This window comes from Eubalaena glacialis, chromosome 7 (assembly GCF_028564815.1).
Source record: "Eubalaena glacialis isolate mEubGla1 chromosome 7, mEubGla1.1.hap2.+ XY, whole genome shotgun sequence".
NCBI classification, from domain to species: domain Eukaryota; kingdom Metazoa; phylum Chordata; class Mammalia; order Artiodactyla; family Balaenidae; genus Eubalaena; species Eubalaena glacialis.
Window position 1 is genome coordinate 58,275,750 of NC_083722.1, and position 23,922 is coordinate 58,299,671.

Consider the following 23,922-nt stretch of genomic DNA (forward strand, 5'->3'; position numbering starts at 1 on the left):
TGTCCCCCGCATTAGCAGGCAGACTCCCAACCACTGCGCCACCAGGGAAGCACCACATTACATTTTTGAAACTTGGTTTTTCTTACATTTCATTAAAGTTGTTTAACTACTATACACTAAGTTTTTTCAGGGCAAGACATAAGAGTACCTCAGTAAGTATTAGTGAATAAATCGATTAATTAATGTTCTTGTTCCTAAACTCTAAATATCACCAAAATATCTTTTAAAAAGTTATTAAGGCTCTAACACTGCAGACGTTTTGCAATATATACTGTAATTTAAGCAGCCCCCTCAATATCGGGAAGTGATATGATTCTTATACTAAAAGTTTTGCTTTGTCAGTTTCAAGCAAGCCAAGACAGACTTCTTAAAAAGCATAATAATTTTTGTTCCTAAAATATATTCTAATATCGGAGTGTAACTCTGCCACAGAGCAATTCAAGTTAATTGTCTGTCCATTTAAGAAATGATATCGTCTTTTCACAGCATTTCAAAGACTTGGATGAGTTGGGGTGTAAACATTTGCTCATGGGAACTTTATACAAAGAAAAGAAATGAATGACTGATATGTACCTAGGCTAATTGAAGTAGTTCTGAGTCAACCAGATGTTTTCAGCTGAACCATGCCCACAGATGCTATTGCTTCATTATTCCTTAATCTGGGGATTACCCCAATTGGCTAGCCTGGTGACATTTGAGTGTTTCCAATAAGCTTTCCTCTCTTTTGTTACAAACTTTGTAAAGGGCTCTTATCTGGAGCCGGCCTATCTCCTGCCCTGGAAATGTTTTGAAGGAAGTTATCAGGGCTGTTTGTTTTTCCTGCTCTTGGATGTGGTCTTTGGTGAGGTCAGAAGAACGGAATGAGTGTTGCCACAGATGACACTGGGGCTGTTTCCACAGCTGGCTGCAGAGAGGGGGTGGGCAGACCCTCACAGATGAGTTAGCATGTGGAGGTAGATGATAGAAAACATCTGTCACAACGGGAATGAGCAAAAACAAGGTCCCTTTGAAGATTGCCTTTGAATGATGAGGTGGGGGCTCTGCCTCCGTAGTGGAAATGAAGGATGTAGTTGTTGGCAGGCAGATGGCTTCGGGCCTGCTCTTGCATGAAATAAAGCAAACGTACGTGTTGAAAACCCCTGAGTAGTCAAATTGCCTGATTTTGCCAAACATTTATTTCCCCACCTATCGCACACACAATCTATGAGAAAGAGAAGGCATGCCAAAAGAAAAAGGTGGGAGTAAATCTAGGAGGAAAAACTGGTTATGAATATTTTCTCTTGAATAACTTTAAAACAATAGTGTAATTTTAGCTGGTGGTCAAAAAGTCAGAAAGATCCTTTTTGCTATAAGTTTATTTTAATGTATTTGCAGCCCCATGTTATCTTTTACAGAAGTTTTGAAAAGTAATATAAAGATGGTATATCATCAAGGCCCTAAGATGATAAACACTTCAAAATTTGAATACCAGTTAGTATATATAAAGACATTTCTGTTTTCCTTCAGGGAGCAGTAGGAAATAATAAAACAAAAAACTTGGTGAACTATTTTTAAAAGAATAATACTAGTTTATTTTCTCACCCCAGCTACCTTCAAAAATAAATTAAATACAATGAAATTAGCATGTTTTTATTTCCTAAGTAAAGTTGCTATAGAAAGAAAAATTCTGACAATAGATTAGTCTGATAGCAAATAAATGCTGACGATTAGCAGAAGAAATTTCTAGATCGCTTGTAACGTGACCCAAAGAGGTGCGACTGCCACTATCCCCCAAAACCACATTGCTGCAAACCATGAATTTATGCTGCTTCTGCCCCCGCCTGGATTGCAAAACGGATGCCACAGGCCGTGGCCACTTCTCATTCGTAATCATCTTCAAAATCTAAGTCCTTCACAGGTACTTCTGTCTAACACTAGTCATATATCTACATCTTACAGTGAGGGCGTCTAGGAAATGTAGGGTTTTGTGGGGTTTTTTTCAATTCTGTATTGAAAAGGCAGGATTCACTTTGGGGGAAACTAATAATATGCCCGAAACAAATGTCTCGGGCTTCCCTGGTGGCGCAGTGGTTGAGAGTCTGCCTGCTAATGCAGGGGACACGGGTTCGAGCCCTGGTCTGGGAGGATCCCACATGCCGCGGAGCAACTAGGCCCGTGAGCCACAACTACTGAACCTGCGCGTCTGGAGCCTGTGCTCCGCAACGAGAGGCCACGATAGTGAGAGGCCCATGCACCGCAATGAAGAGTGGCCCCCGCTTGCCGCAACTAGAGAAAGCCCTAGCACAGAAACGAAGACCCAACATAGCAATCAATCAATCAATCAATAAATCTTTAAAAAAAAAAAAAATGTCTCCAGCCATGACTGACCACAGGAAGTAGCTGGATTAAGCCAATGAGGGATAACCTAGCTAGTAGCCCTGAACAGAACAGAGAGGATCTGGAGACATTTATGATGTGGGATTGGCAAGACTTGACTGGGGTATTGTTATGTGTGATGAGGGAAAAGAAGGCAAGGATGGCTTCGAATTTTACATATTATTCCAAGAATGGAACAGAGGAGAAAGTATGCTCTGAGGATAGAAAGAGAAATAGAATGTTCAAAATGGGACATGGTAGTTTTGAGGTGCCTGAGATTCTAGGTTCAGTGAGCAGCTGGAAATTTGGGTTAAGAGTTCAGAAAAAAGGCCAAGAAAACAAAGAACTTTTAAAAAACTTTCATTTTTAAACTACCTTTAGCACTTTTGACTAATTCCATAAGGACCTAGCAGGTAGTAATATTTTGGAATTTTACTTCTGACTCCTAACCCTTTGTATGTAGTTGTGATATGTACGTAGATGCTGACTCACTACAAGGCATTCAGCATCTCTTCCAACAATTGCCTGCAATAGCCATTTCAAACTCATCAATGGACAAGACATTATTTGGAGAGAAATGGAGGTTTCAGTTTGAGGGTTGCCATGCAAATATGTCATAAGAAAAGAAAGGAAATTGTTTTGGAGAGGAGATTGTATGGATAAAGGCAGAAACCCTATGGAGACTATTGAGGAGATGAATTAAATATTACTGGCTGTTCGTGGTTATACCATATTTGCAGGAGGCATATTAATGTTACAAAGACTATTTGAAGCTGCGTGGCCCTCAAATAGGAACCGAAAAGGGTATTAACAAAATGAGTAAGAAATACATGAAGAATTTCTTTAGAAGCAATGCAGTAGAATTACTCAGCTAGAGCCATGGCAGACATATAAAAAACAGAGCAAAGTTTCTCATACTTGACCTTGAATATGACTCACCTGGAAATCTTATCGAACTGCAGATTCTGATTCAGTGGGACTGGGGCTGGACCAGAGATTCTACACTAGGCTCCCAGATGACACTATCTGTGCCTGGACCACACTATGAAGAGCAAGGTACTAGAGAGTTTAAGACCATTCTATTAAACAAAGAAAAAGTCACACCCACTGATATAGTAATCCTGTTTAGGAGAAATGGCAATAAAATCTAAGTGTAACTAAATTTCTAGCACAAATTATACAAAAAATAGAATACTGAAGAGGAGAAACATAAAGTTGGCTTTCATCTCATCTACTGGACAACTTTAGGTACATTAACTAACATCTCACATCCCTCAGAATATATCTTGGTTGGATGCTGCTAATATGTAACTTTTTTACCTTAGTATATGGCCATGCCACCAGGACGTATTTTATATCAGCGTTAGGTTACAAAACATTTCACCAACAGTGTATATACTAAGTTTGAGGCGTGTTAGTGACAATAGTACTGATAGAAAGTGCACTTTAAAGGGAGTAAATCCCTTTTTGAATAGGGTCATGGCTTCATACCTATATCTTAGGTCTATTCAAGTTGGCAGCTTTAACCAGGCAAATTCCTAAAAATGTCTTAAAGGAGAAAACAAATAGCTCAGAAGTGTCCTCCGAGGGACCACAAAATAAAGTGTTTTTTTTTTATTTTTTATTTTTTTATTTATTATTTTTAGCTGTGTTGGGTCTTTGTTTCTGTGCGAGGGCTTTCTCTAGTTGCGGCGAGCGGGGGCCACTCTTCATTGTGGTGCGCGGGCCTCTCACTATCGCGACCTCTCGTTGCGGAGCACAGGCTCCAGGCACGCAGGCTCAGTAGTTGTGGCTCACGGGCCCAGTTGCTCCGCGGCATGTGGGATCTTCCCAGACCAGGGCTCGAACCCGTGTCCCCTGCATTGGCAGGCAGATTCTCAACCACTGCGCCACCAGGGAAGCCCATAAAGTGCATTTTGTAACAAATTGCAGGACAAGGAGTAATGGCTTTCCTAGTAATATCCAGAATCAAGGTGCCTTGTGACATATTTCAGTAATTTGCACTATAAACAACGGCCATAAGTAGGGTAATAGACAGCCTTTCTTCTTGATCACCCCTGTGATTTAAGAAATGATCTCCCAGGCCCCTTCACCAATAGGATGCTGTAAGACCTTGAAAATGATTTGCAGCAGGGTTTTTTGGCTTATTTGTCAGCAAGGAGAAGTTTTTAATGAGAAGTTTTATGACAGCTCACAATCCTGAGCGCTAGTTAAAGCGAGACAAACATCTTACCAGACAAAAGATGCTGCCCATAAATATTCAGACCTCTGCTGGGAATCCTGTTTGCCTTATCGTTTGGAAGAAGACTGGCCTGGAATCCTGCTTCTGATGTGCATTTTAAACTTTCTATACGTTGAAAATCTACTTGGAGGTATACAAAGTGATGGCTGTACAAGTGAATAAAGCATTTCTTCTCCATCACATGGCAAGGTTTGACAAGAATCTTAGGCAGATACATGGCTATTAAAGCAGTGTGTGGCATGTGAAAGCCCTCGTAAAAAAAGCTTATACTGTGATATATAAAGGAAATTTTGCAGCATTTGATCGGGTCCATGTAATTCTTGCATAAAATGGAAATCGTGCAGTGGATCCAACCTTAGAGTTCCTTGGGTGGTGTGCAGCCCTTAGAATTAGAAGCCCAGAAATTCTCTTGGTAAATGGCAAGACTGTCCAGCTGGCAGTGGTCAGACATGGGCACTTTTAAAGGAAAGCAACTGAATGAATGGATTTTTAAGACCATGCTGTTATCCAATCAAGAAAGTGCTTTTGTGATTTCAATTGAATCACCTTGTCCAGTTAGAACATAGAGTTGCTGTTATGTCTTTCATCTTTTTAAAGTCATGGCAGCCCTGTCAGATGAGCAAGTGCCCTTCACTCATTTAGAAATTCAGCACCACTATGACCCATTTCATGACAGACACTGTGCTGGGCTCTGAAACCCTTACAAAATAAAGTATCATGAATGGCACAATGAACTTAGAATTCAGGGGAGGAATAAAGTATAATCATGATCAGCTATATGCCAAAAGCTAGGAGACAAGAGAGGAGCAAATGACCAACAACCTGGGTCAGACACAGGAGCTGTTCCCTAGAATGGAGCATTTGATAAGAATCTTAACACACACATGCAAATCTGCTGGAGGTGCCCAGGCAAAGACACCAAGGATGGGAGAGCAAGATGGGTCAGAGACAGTTGAGTAGTTCAGTGTGCTGGAGGAGAGGCTTCATGTGGATGGGATTTAGATTAGAAGGGTAAATTGTAAGCCATGGGATCTTAATGGAACATGTGTACCATGCTCAAGGGGCCATCTTGGATCTACCTGCAGGGACCTTCTTTTGGAGATAAAATGTGGAAATGAGTAGGAAGGCACAACCTCATGGGTGACCCTACTGCTCATTCAATCTAGATGGGACAAGCAGGAATGGAAACTATTTTGATCTTATAATTGATCATCCTATCTACCCTTATACTCAAATATAACTTACAGCAGCCATTGGCTTATCAGTGCCAGTGTCCTAAACATGTGACATTTCCACTATAAGACAATATTTTTCAAGATGCTAACTCAGTTGTAAGGCTGCACTTTGGTAGAGAAGATAGTTTAACACAGTTTCCTTTATATCCTGTCTTGGAACAAAAATTAAAGAAAATCGGTTTTGCTCATCTTTAAAGTGACAAGTGTATTTTTTTTTTTTTTAAGGTAGGAAAATGGTTGGGAGCTGTTATCCGTATTGATAGTATAATTTTCTATTATGTAATATATGTGATGAGTAGATATCAGAGGCTTTTTTTATTCTTAAAAAATAGGGAAGATGGTGAAATATAATGTGACTAACCCATTCATTTGATAAGTGCCACAGCTTAATGGTCCTTAATATTTATTTTTCTCAAATCTCTTTTTAAAATTTTTTTCTTATTAGAAAAATTATGGAGCCTTTTACATCGTTTCCCTGCTCATGCAACTTCTTTTTTTTTAATCGAACTGTAGCTGATTTACAATGTTGTGTTAATTTCTGCTGTACAGCAAAGTGATTCAGTTATATGTATATATACATTCTTTTTTCATATTCTTTTCCATTATGGTTTATCATAGGATACTGAATATAGTTCTCTGTGTTATACAGTAGGACCTTGTTGTTTATCCATTCCATATATAATAGCTTACAAATCTCTTTAAACTGATTTTGGAACTGTGCAATGCACCCGGGTGAGGAAGCCATATACCACAGGGGCCCTGCAAATGGAGACAGAGGACTTAGGTTACACCATTAGTTTTCCCACACAAATAATGTGATTCCTTCACACTGCCTACCTCACACTGCATGGGTTTTTATGGCGCATAGGTTTGTGTGTGGTGGATCTCGTGGCCGAGAGCCACACATTGATTACATGGTTGGAGTGGGAGGTGATGAACACAAATCCACCCTTTGTTGATGAAGACATAAGACTCTCTGAGGAGGCCCTGGGATCCTTCTGTGCACACTTAATATTTCCATTGTCTCAGCAATGATAATTTCTTTAAGTAGAAATATGAAAAGAAAAGATTATATAGTAACCCACCTGCATGATGAAATTCCTTTTATAGTTTTAACCAGGTATAGGAGTTTAATGATAAAAGAACTAATTGGTCTACTACACATTCAGTCAACAAAACCATTTGAACCTTGGGCCCCAAGGTCTTCAAAATGTCAACTCTTCCTCAATTCTGTAATATATTTAAAAGCCATTGTACTCGATTAAAATTCTAAAGAAGCTTGTTAAAACATCAAAAGTCACTGCTAAACAAATTTCTTAATTTTAAGCACAAAACTCTAAAGGATTCAATAAAGCATTGTTGAGAATACTATTATCTATGTACCTGCTTTGGTAAAAAATACTTCCATGTGACATATTTACTTAAATTCTCATTCAAAATGACACTCTTGTATAAATAAGCACTTAACCAGTAGTTGAAACCATTATTCACAGTTGAATAAGCATGGTATATAATTAGGATTCTTTTAAAGGGGACTCCATGGTTAAAATGAATTTGGCTTTAGTGACTTTTAATATTACATATTTTTAATAAAGCACTTCCAATTAATGGCAACTGAACCCAAAAGCAACATGAAATTAAGAATGTTTATAAGACTGTAAGAAAAAACCCTCCGTTTTTACAGTTAATAGATATTCTCTCATTAGATAAACTACGTACAAAACTGTTCTAAATTTACCACATAACAATGAAAGATGCCCTGCTTCTAAACATGATACCCCAAACCCACAGATACACACCTCTAGGTAGCAGTCCAAATATACCAATCAAATCTAATTTGTCTAAACTTAGGAAAGAGAAACCCAGCTCTAGTTAGCTGTGTTTCCAAAATAAATAGCAATATACATTTGAACTCTAAACTAACCATATAGGCACTATAAAGTTACATAATGTAAAGTCAATAATAGTCTTGCTTCCTTTCATTGATAAATTATACGATTTGGGCAATTGATGTAGATGTCAGGTGTTTAAGAAACTGGTTTATAGCATAAATATAATCTCAGTGTAGAATCTAAGGTCTGCTGTTAGTTGTAGGGAGCAGAGAGTGCATGGCTACTCTGTGCCATCTTCTAATTACTGCAATTTCAAATCTTTCTCATTCTGTGTAACTGGAGCTTATGAATATATATTTGTGTATACCAGGATTTCTGAACCCTAGCACTAGTGTTTTTGGCTGGATAGTTCTTTGTTGTGGAGAATTGTCCTGTGTGTTGTAGGATATTCAGCAACCATGGCCTCTACACACGAGGTGTCAGTGACACCCCTTCCCCAGTTTGACAACTAAAAATGTCTCCAGACATTGCCAAATCGCCCTTTTAGCCACTGCAGAATCACCCCTTGGTGAGGACCACTGGTGTATGCACATACACAAATACTTTTTATTTTGATAATTTCCATAAATATGCTATGGTGGCATTAGTAGAACTTTTTACATCAGGTGAATTTCAGATCTCATCTCTAAGGGTGTGGTGATTGAATATATTAATAAATGCACACATACGTGAGCACAACCTTGGTTTTGAAACTGAACTGCCCTTTGTGAGAACAAGATTTTTCAGAATCTTTGGATTGCTTCCTTTTGACTATTAATCTCAAAATAACATTTGTAAGAACCTTTTGATTTGAGTTTTTCTCTTTCAGCATTTTCCAACCAATATTTATGAAACATATATTACATGCCTCCTACTGTAGACAACACCATGACACTGTAAATAGACAGTTTGAACAAGCAAACGTGATTTCAGCCCTTCTAGAATGAACAATCGAAATTTTAAAAGTTGGTAAATGTTAGCCATTTTTAATTTTACTGAACAATTTGTGGTGCCGATATATAAAATTAATTCACAAACACTGTTTCAAGTATCTACTGCATGTAATTCATAATTATAGGGATTACAAATATGTGTAAACATTACCCTCGCCCTCTTGGAAGGTATATTGAAAGAAGCAAGTGGAGAATAATAAAGGGAAGGAAGGATAGGGGCTAACATGGGGTCCTCAAGGCAGCCTGGCTTCCACACCTGGTTATTCACCATTCTCCCAAGCCTCCCGTGTTTGTTGGAGATCATTCCAAAATGCTTCCAGAGTGGAAGTCATATCTTCCAGCTTTGCCACAGCTTTCTGGGTTTCAAATATATATATATTTTAAGACAGACCATCCTCTGCAAGTTGGACATTAATCAAGGTAGTTGAGGATTAATGACTGTTTCTGAGGATGGGGAAATCTTTCCCAATCCTTTTTTATCTCTCCCTAGGCAGCCCTATGTAAACCTCACCAAGCACCCCTGCAAACAAAACAAAACCCACGCCAACATCAACAAATGAAAAGGTGAAACATCTCTACATACACAACATGGAGTGTCACACACTCATACAGCAGGGCACCGCATTTGGTTAGCTATTTCCCAAGTTAAGTGAAATAACTTTATGCCATTTATATGATGAAAACATCATTGCTACTGGAAAATCCGTTACACTAACTAGTTTACTTGTAAGGGCGTATCATTCTCTGTACGTCACATGTGCTAAAAATAGCCTGGTGTACACAAACTCCACTAGATATTTATTCTAGAAATATTAAAAACTGAGAAGCAGAAAACACACAGATGAGAAAGAAGACAAATGACCTTAAACCACATTTTTTTAAGTCGTGTTGAATGATTACTACTAACAAGTCCTATGGTTTTGCATAAGTGACCATAGGAAAAGAGCACAGTATGGGCTGCAAACGTTTTTTTCTTTTTGGAAGAAACATAAAGATTTCTTTTTGTTTTTTCTTCTTTTTAATTTATTTTTTATTGAAGTATAGTTGAATTACAATGTTGTGTTAATTACTGCTGTACAGCAAAGTGACTCAGTTATACACATATATACATTCTTTTTCATATTCTTTTCCATTATGGTTTGTCACAAGATGTTGAATACAGTTCCCTGTGCTATACAGTAGGACCTTGTTGTTTATCCATCCTGTATATACCAGTTTGGGCTGCAAACATTTTGACCTGAGGCATCTAGATTGGACAAGAGGGAAAAAGAGGGTGATATTTCTTTTCCTTTTTTTCACTTATGTTATAATTTTCCTACCTTTTATTAATACTTTTACATTTCTGTGATTTCAGATTCAAGGCTCCCTTAGATTCCAAACAGGAAGGAATTTTAAATGTGCTCCAACACAAGCACACTGATCAAAAAGAAACATGTCAGATCATCAGACTGAGGCCTGAATTACTCAGATAATCACCCCATTTCAACTCATCAAAAATGCAGGCTTGACCTCTTTGCCTTTTTAAGCAAAATGTAATATAATTATTACACAAAGGCTCATACCCTATCACAAGATTGGTTTAAAACAAATAATTGAGAAACAGTATAAATAAAGTAAGACCAAGTATTTGTAACACTGACTTATACAATAGCCGTTTATAGACGGAGCACATGTCTCAAATTTAGGGGGCATCAGAATCATTTGGAGAGTTTATTAAAACACAGATTCCAATGCCCGAAGCCCAGAGAGTCTAATTTAAATTCTTGATCATATTTGGAGTGGCACTGGCCTAGAATATTGACACTCACAGAAACATTCATACAGGTTATTCTCATTGTGGTCCATATCATGGCATTAATGTAGGTTTTAAACCATCTATGTGTGTTCTTGATGGGAGAGAGCCTTGCTGGTGTTTTCCTCAATTTGTCAATGATCCTGTATTTCTGTTAGAAAATTAAAATATCAATGAACTCTCCTAGACTTAACATTTCTTTCAAATATTGGCAGGAGGTTAACAACACAGATGCTTTTGTGGCCTTAGGTCAGATATATTTATTCCACATCAATGATCTTTGGAAACTTTATCCAAAATCCTGTTGAAATTGTTTATTTCAGAATTAGGGCAAACGGCTCCACCCTATGACTCTTGAGTGTGAACAGCTTTGTTTTGCAGAGGCCGTGGCTAAAACAGACCAGACAGTCCCATCAGCTGTCTGGTCATTGTGCTTTTTAGTGGAATTACAGCATGTTACAGTATTTTTCTTTGCAGCTTAAACATTGAGCAAACCCAGATATCCGGAGATGCTAAAATGAAAAATCTGTTTCCTCTTGCTTTGCCATTTGCCAAGCGAACTCCGTCAGACAGCACATTCTATACCTTTTGAGTAAATGAAATTACCCTTTATGTGTTGGCAACATCTGTCACAAAACACTCTTCAGTCTATGGCTTAAATGCATCGGATAGGAAGGGCGTTGACAGTGTATTTAATGAGGCACGATTATAATTTTGCCTTAACAACCATAGATTTTTCTCTTCCTTTTTCGTTATTTTTTCTTTCTTTTTCTCTCCCCCACACTGTTTCATGTCTTACACAATACAAAAGAGATTCTGTAGCTGAATTGCAATTGATGAACACAGTGACTGGCAAAGCCCAGTCTTTGTTGTAGATAACCAGCACTTCAAACTCCCTAAGTTGTCTGTCCCTGGTAAAGTGCCATCAAGACAATGTGTTTCCCCAAGGGGTTCCTGTCTGCTATTTCCAACTTACTCACTGCTTGTAAGTTTCTTCCATCCCTTGAGATTCTTAAGAAATGTATGATCTTAATCATTTGTGGGAATCCTGTGTTTCTTGAACATTTTTACTAAATTTGAATAAGAATGTATGTCCTGATGTGTCCTCCCCCAAGAAGCCTTATTTCGTTGTTCATTTTATTTGCAATAGCTGGCCTGGTTAGGAATGTTTCTCTTACGTTGTCTTCCACTCCGTGCCTAGCGCTGCTATTTCCAATTCTAAATGATGACACATCCCTCCCCCCACCACACACACACACACACACACACACACACACACACACACACACACACTCTTCCCTTTGATTGTCAGGTTTCTGGTTTATACACAGAAGCAGCACTCACTCTGTGGCATCTGTAATCAAATGAGTCCCCAAGCACTTTCCACGAAAAGATTCTCTAAAGAGACCAGACGATCCTTCCGAAATTAATTCCAAATGCAGGCATTCAATCCTTCTATACTTAGCATGCATAGATTTTGATTTGTCTGTCTGTCACAGGCTCACCTTATCTCATTTACATATTGCCACCCCCAAAAAAGACTTAAGACTACCTATCACACTGCTGGGGAGTGAGGTCACCCCTAGGGCATTGCGAAGAAAGTATCCTGGCCAAACACAATTTGGTCTTTATCTCTGATATATGATGAACAATTCTTTATGTGACTAGGGCAATCTGATTAGAATTGTGGGGTTTCCGGGACTGTCACAAGTTAGCTGTGTGTCAGAACCTCTAGGGGCAAATATTCTAAGAAGATAGCCTAAATCTCAAGTTCAAGAAGAGTATTGAAGTCTTGCACCTGCTAAGGATTAGAATGTTGTGAAAGTGCCACATTTTGGCTAAAAAAAAAAATGCTTCAGAACTTCTGTCTTAACTCTGAGATTATTCTATAGTTTATCCCTAAGTGATTTAAGAAGCGTCTCAGTTATTCTCAAAGTATTTACTGCTAGTTTGATATGACAAATACCTGAAATAAAGGCTAGTAATTTTTTTTTTTTAAGGAAAAAGTAAAGATGCTTTTGTTAAATTCAGGCAGCAGGAAGAAAAAGTGTTGTGTCTCTGAATTATAATTAAGTAAAAGCTTATCATGTCTCTCATTCAAGAAGCATTCTGATGAATGACAGTTTATGGAAGCATCAAAAAATTCAAGCAATGCAAATGCACAACTATGTCTATTTACAAGCTACAGATTATAAAATAACATGCATGTTTTGACTGATTGTAGCTCAAAAGTCCAAATGTCTTTGAGAACAAAGCTAGCTCTGTATATCAGTCATTTACAAATATATGGTTCAGTTTCTATTTTCCTTCCATATTGATGAGGAAGAGCCCACAAGGAAGGCTGAGTGACAGCCTGATCTTTTAACAGGTACAGTCAGGGAGCTGGATTTGGATAATAGCACGAGAAACTGATTATCCTGAGCTAAGGCATTTTAGGACATATTTGCTTGTGGGTAATTAGTTTGGGTGCTGAGATCCTTCCATCCACATGAATCTGACTTATTTTTTTTCTTCAATATGTTTATTTATATGAAAAAAGTCACATAGAAAAATAATGGTTACAGAAAAAAATAGCATTCAGATTCATAATCATTTTTCTACCACTGGGTATTTAAATGAGCTTCTGCTTTTATTACTATCTTTAAAATAAAGCACTGGAATTATACAGTCTCAAAGATTCCATCCAACCCTAGCTTTTCAATTAAAAAAAAAAAAAACAGATCTTTCCATTCTCTAAGTTAGTCAATTAAGGTGGAATAGTAGGATAGTGGAAAGGAAAAGGAAGGGAAGGGTAATATGGCCTGGCTCCAGGCTTCATGGGCCATGTGACACTTTGTATATGGACAGAATTTTTTTTTTTGTCTATTATTTCTTGCATTTCCAACAGTTATGATAAATCAAAAAGCATATTCTAGAAGTAAGCCTTTCCATGATGAAACACTTGATATTTTTGCATTTAAAAAAATGTCAGGGCTGTTTCATTTGACCAGCATTTAGCAGAGTTCAGTATCCTCTAGGCTTGTGTCAAAAGCACAGATAGAAAGAAAGTAGGTCAAAAGATTAGGAGGAAAAATATGGGAAATAGTAGCTTTGATTTTTATAACATTTGTGTTAGATTTTAATATGTCCTTTAAAGGTATCCCGTCAAGAAACCAATCTGGACCAGCGTTATCCCCCTGGGGGAAGGTTGTATTGAGGTGATCGAGAATTATCTGTATAAATCCTGGGTAAATGACAAAAACAGAAGTTTTACTCAATATCAAGAACAATTAGAGAATTTCCATAGTATTTATATTTTTCAGTCAGAGAAGTTTGTATGTAGAACAGTGAGAGAGGATATATCTGATGTCTTAGAATACATTCTACATTGAATATTGGAAGTATAAATGACAATGACAGATAAATCACATCAGAGATAAAGTCGCTAATGTTACATATTTAGACAGGCACAAAATGACATGAATGGATGTAAAAATCACACATGGCTCGTTAGCCTTTTTAGTGAGAAGTAAGCACGTATGATGTTGACACAGTTTACTGTGTTTATTTTTTTTAAGTTTCCTTCATTGTGGAACATGTTTTCAGATGGACGTTGTGTGTGCTTATAGGGTGCTGTGATTACGCCAACAATGGACCATCCTATGTCAATGCAGCCAGCAAACATGATGGGCCCCCTGACACAACAGATGAATCACCTTTCGTTGGGCACAACAGGAACGGTGAGTTGAAGAGTTTGTTTCCTTTTGTTTTCTTGGACTTCATCAATATAAGGTGCAATACTCGCTGTTCTTACTGGCATCATCAGCAGAACTGGTTCTGCACCACTGACTAACATGCCTTTTAGGTCCCACTGTGAATAAACTGCCCTCTGCATGCACAGTTCCAGGGCACATTTACTCGCATTGACAAGGCTGAAGGTTCTACCGCGTTGCATTTAAATTTGTGTTACTTCTGGTTCCTATGATGCAATGCACCAGGTGTGTCTATTTTAGACCTTGTAACTTAATACACTTGAGCCTAGTTTTTCTTTCCCAGATATTTACCACTTCAGCTCACAGCATCCCCAGGTTATTCACAAGAGAGGGGCCAACCTTGATTATGACTAATATTCAGGGCTTTTTATTTACTTTCAATGTTTAAAGCAACAAAAAGTAATTGAGAACCTCACATAATCAACTTATTCTAATCTTTCTTTTGAATATGTCAACATAGATGATGTTCAAAAAAGCAAAGGAATCTAATGTACCTGATTTTTTTTATAGGTAGGGATGTTTTTGATTAGCCATTATTTTTCCTTAGGGCACAAAAGTATATTCAGAAATGCCCATTGCAGCCTTGCTTTTATATCAACAAGGCAGTTGAAATCATTGGCAAACCTTTGTTTTTTAAAAAATCTTTTAAAGGCAGTTCCCCAAATGGTCAGGAGGGCAAATGTCTAATACAACATGGAATACTGCAACTTTATTAATTATAGAGAACAATGGAAAATGTCAAATCCAATATCCCATGTAACAGTTTTTATTTTTCATAAATGTTAATGTAGATAATTTTGTCATTTTTAAAGATGGAGAGAGGAAAACATGTATCTTCTTCTGAGTGAGACAGCTTTAATACTATAGAAAGCCTGATGGAGCCCTATTGCTTCTGTCTGTCCTTAGGAAGGTAACGTCTCCTGGTCTCAATGCCCCTCTCCATCCAGTTGAAGTAATGAACATGGAGATCTATGGGACCCCTTCAACCATATGCCTCTATGACTTTATGCCTATATGTCTCATAGTCACCACTACTGTGATTCTTCTCAGTTATGCTGGCAACATCTCCAAACATCTAAGTACACTAGGTACATTAGCTGTATATTGGAGATTTTACCTTAAAGCAATGGTTTGCTTGCTACATAGATGTGTTGACTCACAGGCTTTTGAGGATTTAAGAAGTTTCTGACATGTTCACTGAGGTCTCAGTAATCTGCTCTAAATAGGAGGAAAGTCTATATACCTAATGGAAAGAGTCCCATTGTTTCAATAAAGAAAGTTAGTTTTATGAACATAAACAAAGTACCCATCTAGAAGGCCTCAGTTGCTGAACCTATAAAAAGCAGTTGATGATACCTATGTGTCTGAAAGCTTAGACTAGATCAAATGATTCTTTAGGTCTCTGAACTAGACTTTTAAAAGTCATGTCTAAGACTATGTTTAATTTTACAGTGTGGTACAGCTAATTTTCATTAGAATTTGAAGATACTATTTCTATAGCTTTTAGCAATGTGTGAAGATTACCTGTAGTCACTTTTCTCATTTATTAATAAAGCAGATCCCAGGACAATATTGGAAGGCTTGAAGTTTCTCATGTCCCACTACTGATTTCCCTTTATATCTGCTTTCCCCTACTTAAATGATCACAAATTATGAATAAATGAAGTAATGCACTTTTACTGTATTGAATGACAATTTGTAATCCGATAAAGGAGGGAGTTCTAAGGCAAAGCATAAAAAGAAACACTTTATAAATTCTACTCATTTGAATCAAAAGCAAAGCCAGCTGACTTACTGAAATTCAAATTTGGAGGAAATTAGGAAAAATATGACCTAAGTTAATGGAGAATATGACTGAATCCTTTAAGAAATTGAAAAATAAGCTCAATTATATAGAACAGTGTCAGAAGTACAATACTTATGGATTCAATAATGTCTATTATGACTAGTGTTTGAGCATTTTCAAAAAGGATACATTTATACAAGACCACAATTTTTGCCCAGCTGGTAATAGCCAAATTATTCAATAATGATATATCCCCTTTTCTTTCTCAGAAAGCAAAAGTTTTAAGCATGTGGCTTATATTTAACATCAAATTTCTTCTAGCTTTTTTAAAAATTATTTTCCTCCTTCACATTTGTACTAATGCTTAAAAACATTATAAGCTTTATGTAAATTGATGTTTTGCAAAGGTTTAAAGTTTCATAAGGTTCTGAAAAGGCAGAGAGAAAACAGTATTAATTTGTAGATTTATTCAACAAAATATCACTGACAATGTTGAGTGTCCAGCAGGAAGTTATACTTTTTTCTTAAACTGTCACTCTTACACTTTGATATAATATCATAGATTCATTTTATCTGAATTTTTGATTGGCATTTGGAGTGGCTCTTATTGATTCTTTTGATTCTTTTAATCAGATTTCACCACCTTATTAGATCTTTTCAACACACTTTATCCATTGCTGGGAAGGTGACCTGGTATCATGGAAAGAACAGTGGGTGTTGAATTTGAGATTAAAGCCTGGTTCTGCCCCCTTATTAGCTGTGCATGTTTAGGCAGGTTACTTGACCTCTCTGAACTTTTATTTCCTCTTTTGCAAAGTGGGAAAAGTAATGTTTATATCCCAGGGGTGTTGTGAGTGTTAATGGCATGAGATATGGAAACCTTCCAGTTTTTCAAGATAAACTACTTGGATTTTAATGGGAAATCTCCCTATGTTTGAATATTGGACCCAATTTTCCTAAGAGCTGTCAGTTTGTGACTCCTGCCCAAGGTTTTCCTGGTCCTCCTCTGATCTCTCTGGCCATTGCTTCTTTTCTTTCCTAGGCTGCTAAATAAGTTTTTAAACTTACTTCTCATTCATACATAATTTCCTTAACAAGCTCCTCCACTTCGATGGTTTTGAACTCTGCCTTCTATGCCGAAGACTCTTATATCTGAGTCCTCAGGGCTAACCTTGTCTTAGAATTTTAGACCATTTTAGAATTTTAGTCATTTGTCCAACCACTTGCTAAATATTTCCACGTGACTCTCCCTCTGACATCTCGAAGTCAACACGACCCAAACTAATCTCATGAGCTTCCCAAGCTTTCTCCCCACTGACCCTTCCTCTTATAGGGTCCTGCTCCTGTTCCCTCTCAAGCTGACCCCATGACCACTCACCCGGGGAGTCCAACACTACACTTAGGACCCAGTGTAGACCCTTTCCTTCTCAATTCCCACCACATACAGTTACTATTCAAGTCCCATAGACATCTGTCAAATACATCCCTTCCTTCATATTCTAAGGTCTCTGCCCTGGGCCTCGTTTGATTAACTGTAATAGTCCCCTAACTGTTCTTCCTGTTTCCCACTTCAATTTACTCCAGTCTGTTCCCCGCCATATTGCCACAGCCAGTCGGTCTAAAACTCTCAGACCATGTCTCTCTCCTACTATAATTTTCCAGAGGCTTTCAGACATCTGAGCTCACTGAAATTCTGCAAAACAAGGTGTGAACAAGTCAAGATTAAGACAGGAACCTCAAGTCCAGAAATAGTTTCCAAGGGCAGAGCAGAGAGATCCAGGGAATAACCAAAGTAAGCAGGGTTCAGGGCTAATGGGACCTGGAGCTAGATTAGAATTTTCCATCTTCAGAAGGGGTGCCTTAGACCATACGCTATGTCCCGCTTTCTTTTCTAAGATCCCTGAGTAAAGGAAGTGTAGTGAGCCAAAGCCTCTTTTTCATCTTCATAAAATTAGATGTATTTGGTCCCCCATGACCCCACATTTTGAAAGGGATGCCTTGTAGGTTAATTAACCATTCTTTGCCACCTCAAATGTTTATCGTTCAATTCTTTACCTATTTTTAAGCTGGACAGAATCTGCAGGGCTTAAAAGAAATGAATTTTATGCAAGCAGTGTAACGGTTTTATTCCAGGACTCTGCTGACCTTGAAGAAGTTTCTAGCTTTTCTGCTTTTGTTTATTTTTTGTCACAGGATTCCCTCAAGGACCAAAGCCCTATTATCCATAATTTCTTATCAGTCTATTGTAAGCTTTAGCAGAAACCACTGGGGATTTTACTGTGTTATGAGAACCTCCAAATTGCATGACAATCTGGTTTTACAAGTTTCTTATCTCCTTTTCATTTGTTCAGTTGGTGGTCACCAGTGGCTTACAATGTCACCAGATTCTGTTGAAAGAAATAAAAAGTTTTTGTTCTGCAGGCTCCTTATCTGCAGTTCTGTTTGTGTCTCCAGACCACTGGTGATTTGTGACATCATTGGATTCTGGTGGTGTAACCATAGCCGCTCACAGAGATAATCTTGTAATTGTTCTTGACTTGTTCAACATAGTTCTCTCACAGTTTTCAGTGGCACCATTCCCTCCTGTATTGCTTTGAAATTCTGATGGTATCAGGTGAAAATCCTGAATTATTCATTTTGCTTAGAGATTGTCTATTTTCAACTATTATCCAGGAATATAAGTATTAAGACAGAGTGATAAAAACCAATACACGATGTTAAATGGACCCATGATTAGGAAACAGTATCATAAATTCATAAGTGGTCATGAGTACATCTCCTGAAATGTTTTTTCAGGAAAAAGTATCAATCAATTAAAAATAGTTAAATACAAGAAACAAAATATAGATGAAAGGGAATAGTTTTTTTTAAATTTATTTAGTCTTGTTGTAAGATAAGTGAATTTTTGAAGTTAGTCTTACAATATAAACAATAAACAAGTAGGCATTAAGTGAAAGTCTAGTATTATGAAAGTTTATTTGCAAATAGTAAGCTTTTGCTGTTTAAAAAATAGATTCTGAATTCCAATAAATTAGCAAAAAATACAAAAGTCCCAATGTATAAAATACCAAAGAACATGAACAGATAGTTGATAAAGGAGGAAATAGAGAGCCAAAAAACATATGAAAAATGATCAACTTAACAGTAAATTAATCTAATACACACACAGACACACACATATAACCCATTAAATAAAGTTATTAAAATAATACACATTGCTGATGAAGGTGTGGGGAGATATACATTCTCAAGCATGGATAGTGTGATGGTAGGAATCCAAATTTGTGAAAGTGTCAACTGGATAGCAGGGTGGACCTGCAAGACATTTCAAAAATAGCTCTATTCCCCGACCAAATAGTTATAGTTTTGAAGACCTATTCTCTGGAAATATTCTAGAATAACAGAAAATATATCTTAAAAATATTCAGCCCAGTGTTCTTTATAATGTCTAATAAGGAAGATTAAATAAATCATAATCCATCCATAAACTAGAATGTAATGCAGCATGAAGTTATAAGTGTATAAAATAATTAGGAAGGGATTAACTATCATGTTAAATCAAAAGAGCAGGATGTAAATTTGCATGTGTGGAATATCATATCAACTATGAAAAAATATTTATGAAATAAGGCTGTAACAAGTACAAACAAGTGTGATGGTTTCTAGATGATGGGGTTAGGGATAATTTCTATTTTAATCATGGTACTTTTCTACATTCTCCAAGAATTCAACAATGAGCATGATTTTTTATAAATTTTAAAATGTTATAAATATATTCTTGGAAAATGACTAGTGTCACGGTCTTGTTTGTTTGTAGTAATAATGTGTGCTTAGTTTTTTAAAAGATAATCAGAATTACTACCAGTATTAATAAAATATTTGGAGACCCCTTGAAAATGATTTTATATATTCTAGATTTGGGGATTATAATCAAGTCACTAGTTCACATACCTGTTGTGAGAAACAGAATAACTCATGCCTAAGGTTTACTTGCATTTGAATCTTTGATCAATGCTTGCTTGGCTGGCCTTGCATTGTTCAAGTTCTAATCTGTCTTTTCACACACCATTCACTCATGGGAGAGTGATCAACATTGTCCTTTTGTGGCAAGGAGATGAAACGGAGAAATTTGTGATAGTCCAAATTAAGTTACCAAGTAGGTGGAAGAGTGAAGTTTGAGGTTTTAGTTTTTAAAATGGAATAATGATCATATGAATGGAATGAGGGTCATGCAAAAGCATCCTTTTAACCATGTTTGGGCAGTTTATTTGAATATGAGCAATACCCGGTCCCTTTTACACAGTTTACCCCTCCAAGGGGAGCTGGAACTAGATTAGAACTTTCCATTTTTAGAAGTCGGTCCATGTCCCACTTTCCTTTTTAAGATCCCTGGCTAAAGAAATGATATTAAGCCAAAGCCTCTTTTTCATCTTTAAAAAAGCAGTTATATTTGGTCCCACGTCACCCCAACTTTTGAAATGGATGTCATGTTGTTTAATTAACATCGATCTACAATTTGCCACCTCCGATTTTATGACACTTTGGAAAAAGACAGCAGCCATCTGTTGAATAGATTCTGTTCTATTGATCTGTGTCCTCATGATACCAGCACACGAAGCTCCTTGGCCTCGACCACTGGGGACAGAGCCCGAGATGAGTGGTCAATAACAAAATTCTAGCTTCAAAACATGTCAGCCTCCATAGAATTTGGGAATGTGCAAATTTTTCATTTATCTCTTTTGAAATTGTAGTTATTTCTTTTGTTCTCCAGGACTGGGGTTTCATATTGCACTTTGGTCCCCTTCCTGACAGGCCACTTTGTAGAACTTTTGTGTCAGCCAAAGAGGGTACATATTGCAAGTTGATGACCCAAGGGAGGGACCAAAGTTATGAAAGATGAGGAAGATGACAATACTCTGGGACAGATGATGCTGTCCTCGCGGGTCACACGGGGCCTAACGACACATCCAGAGTGGTGATTGTGAGGACCGTTGTGTCAACTGTCAACTGTCAAGGGGTCATAGTGCCTCCTTGAGTGCTTGAAGGCAGGAGCCTTAGGTACCATGTGACATACAGTGGGCACTTCCAAGTTTTAGAGCTAAAATTCTATTTTATTTTCTTTTGTACTTCATTGCATTCTTTCTCATGCTCTTTTCATTCAAAGATTCAGTCCCAAGACAGGATTATGATACTCCACCAGCTGTTGTGTCAGGTAGGAAAATTCTAATTCCTTTAAGACTTGATTGGATGGGAGAGAGGGAGCTTGCCTGGTTTTTCTCCAAAACTCTTTAAAGCAGTGATTCTCAAACAGTGATTCTAAGCAGGCATTTCAATTTCAGTTCCGGGGTGGGGGTTTAGCATATGTGGTTCAAAAAAGGATATTTAATATTCCAATCCAGTTTTGTGTATGGAAAATAAATGTGTTGCTTTTGAAATAAAAAGTAAAAGCTCAAAGACTTTTGGTCTATGAAGGATACACAGAAAATTGAGTCTATGTTCTGTGTATCAGTAATTCTTAGTGTTGGAAGCGTTCATTAGACTTTCTGGGAAATTGGAGAAGGATACTTGTGTTTATCGAAAGAGAGCACAGACGAATAAAAGTAGTTTGAGAAGCACTGCTTTAGAGACCAGAATTCCTCTGAAATCAGAAAATCATCCCATTTTGCTTGCTCTGCACCCACCATAGTGTCTGACACATAGTAGGTACTCGATATAATTGTTGAATGAATCAAAACTTCAAATTTGTTCCAAAAATGGTGTTTTGGATATTGAAAGAAAATCTGCCAATGTTCCATTTGTACAACAAAGTGGCAGAGGTTGGTTTGAGAATTTGTTAGTGTCACGAGCATTTTAATTAGCAATATTGAAGTAGTTTCATAAAATCCAGTGGTGCAGTTTGTCACAGAGTATACATATGTGAAGACATGAGTTTTAATTTTGAACAGCACGGATCTTCTTGTGCTTTCGTCTTGATTTTGCATTTTGGTTTCTTGCAAAGAGGAAAATGGGCACAAGTTTTCATTTTTGTTGATTTTAACTAAATAAAATACTGGCAGCATGAAGGGCTTTGAACTCTTTAATCCTTTGATGTGTCAGATGATGAGGACATAAAATCTAAACCAAGAAAGGGCACTGGAGAGAGAGCAAGAGACAAAGGCCAGAAACAGAATGGGAGAGCCCAGAGAGCAACAGAGTCTGGCAACTAAATGATGGTTTTCAAGCAGAGAACATCGTGTTCTTGGCCACGTGGTTTGCTTGACCCAGCATCTTCAGGGTAATCCTTTTCTCATGTCTTGTGGACTTGTTTAATTATGCTCATGGCTGAATACTCCTCTTAGAAGTTCAGTTGAGAAGCAATGAGTTAGCTTTCAGCTGTGAAGTTACTTTGGTCCTCCTGGAAATCTCTATAAGTTGTCATTAATGAAAATACCACTTATCTTTCCCCAAAGTGTATTACCTGCCATATCTTCATGTGCCTGTTTTATTTAGGATATGGGACTCCTGGGAAGATGCTTTCTCTAACGTATGTAGCCTTTACTTTGTTTACCATGTGGCATCTTTGTTGAACAAGAGGCATCTATTCTTAATAATTTGCCAATATTGATAATAATGAAAGACACAAAATGGAACTTTCCTTCAACTAGGTTTTCTGATTTCACTTTCAAGAACACAATGGAAAAAGCAATGAAAACATTAAAAGCACTTACTAGATGTGTGTCATGGGTCAGGCGCTACACAAATCAATGGTGGCAGAACATCTGGTGGCAAATCTGGACTCAGAGTTCCCACCTAATTCCATAGTCAGGCGCCACTGAGAGTCCTTGAGCAGAGAAATGACTTGATCAAAGCAGTGCTTTGAGAAACTTAATCTGGCAGTTTGGTGTGTGCTTGAGGAATAAGACACAGTAATTACGTAGAACATTTAGAAAGCTCAAATATGATATCACTAAACTAAAATAAGTGCTAAGACCCCAGTGAAATACAAAGGGACTAAAATAGAACTGACAGGAAAAATAACACTTTGGGAGATTTTACAGTTGTTTTCCCCTTACAAGATTGGGTTGGTGGTTTGACATCTTATAAATTTGCACAGACTTCTTTGGCCTCTTTAGTCCATCTCTAAATGAAAATAGACTTGCCTTCCTAAAATGTTTGTGACTTATCTGGTGGGCACAACTTGAATGACATTTGAAAAAATAACATATCCTTTGCCAAACCCTTGATCAGATCAGGAAAGTGAAACAGGCATAAAGTATTGTGATATCCTCTTCTCATGTCTCCCAATATGCCAGTGTTGGACAACTCCAATAGTAATCGATTCTTGGCCATTGTAGGAGCCAACTAAACTGCCATGATGTATCGGAGTTTGAGATATCTCCGTGGTAATCTACAGAAACAAAACCCAACCTAATTCTGTTCGATCAATATATCAAACATTTTTTGACCACCCTCTGAGTGCTGGGCACAACACTGAAGTACTAGAGATACAAAGATGAATAGAAAATGGACCATTGGTTAAAAAATATATATGATGGTCTAAATTAATGTTGTTGTTGTTGATGATGATGATGTTGAAATGTATAAAGTATGGAGGAACTAAAATTTAGAATCTACGATGAAGATTGGGAACCCTCAGGAATAAAGTGAATTCTGAGCTTGATGTGGAAGGATGAATATGAGTTTACCAGTTGGACAAGAGTGGGAAATGTACATGAGGTGAATGGGACAGGAAATGAAATTCTATGGGGTGATTAGATGACAGCAAGTTATTTGGTATTCTTGGGGCAAAACATCACGATGGCAGACACTGAAGGTGATCTCAGGGTAATCAGGGTAAATCTGATTTTAGGCAAGAACTCTTTCCTCTTTGAGCCACATGCCACCTTGTTCTTTTAGTTATTCAAATAGTATTTATTGGGAGCACACTTTGTGACAA

General features: G+C 37.4%; 1 protein-coding gene across 10 annotated transcripts in view; it reads left to right on the top strand.

Annotated features, from left to right (window-relative positions):
* RBMS3 (RNA binding motif single stranded interacting protein 3) overlaps positions 1 to 23,922 on the top strand; it is a 718,572-nt gene that overhangs the window by 636,405 nt on the left and 58,245 nt on the right. For 8 of the 10 annotated variants that reach the window (XM_061195214.1, XM_061195213.1, XM_061195220.1 and 5 more), the window contains 2 exons: positions 14,057 to 14,167; positions 21,151 to 21,198. In XM_061195214.1, coding sequence (XP_061051197.1) covers positions 14,057 to 14,167; positions 21,151 to 21,198 — 159 coding nt within the window. The remainder of the gene's footprint in view (positions 1 to 14,056; positions 14,168 to 21,150; positions 21,199 to 23,922) is intronic. The other 2 variants (XM_061195218.1, XM_061195223.1) reach the window with 1 other exon arrangement.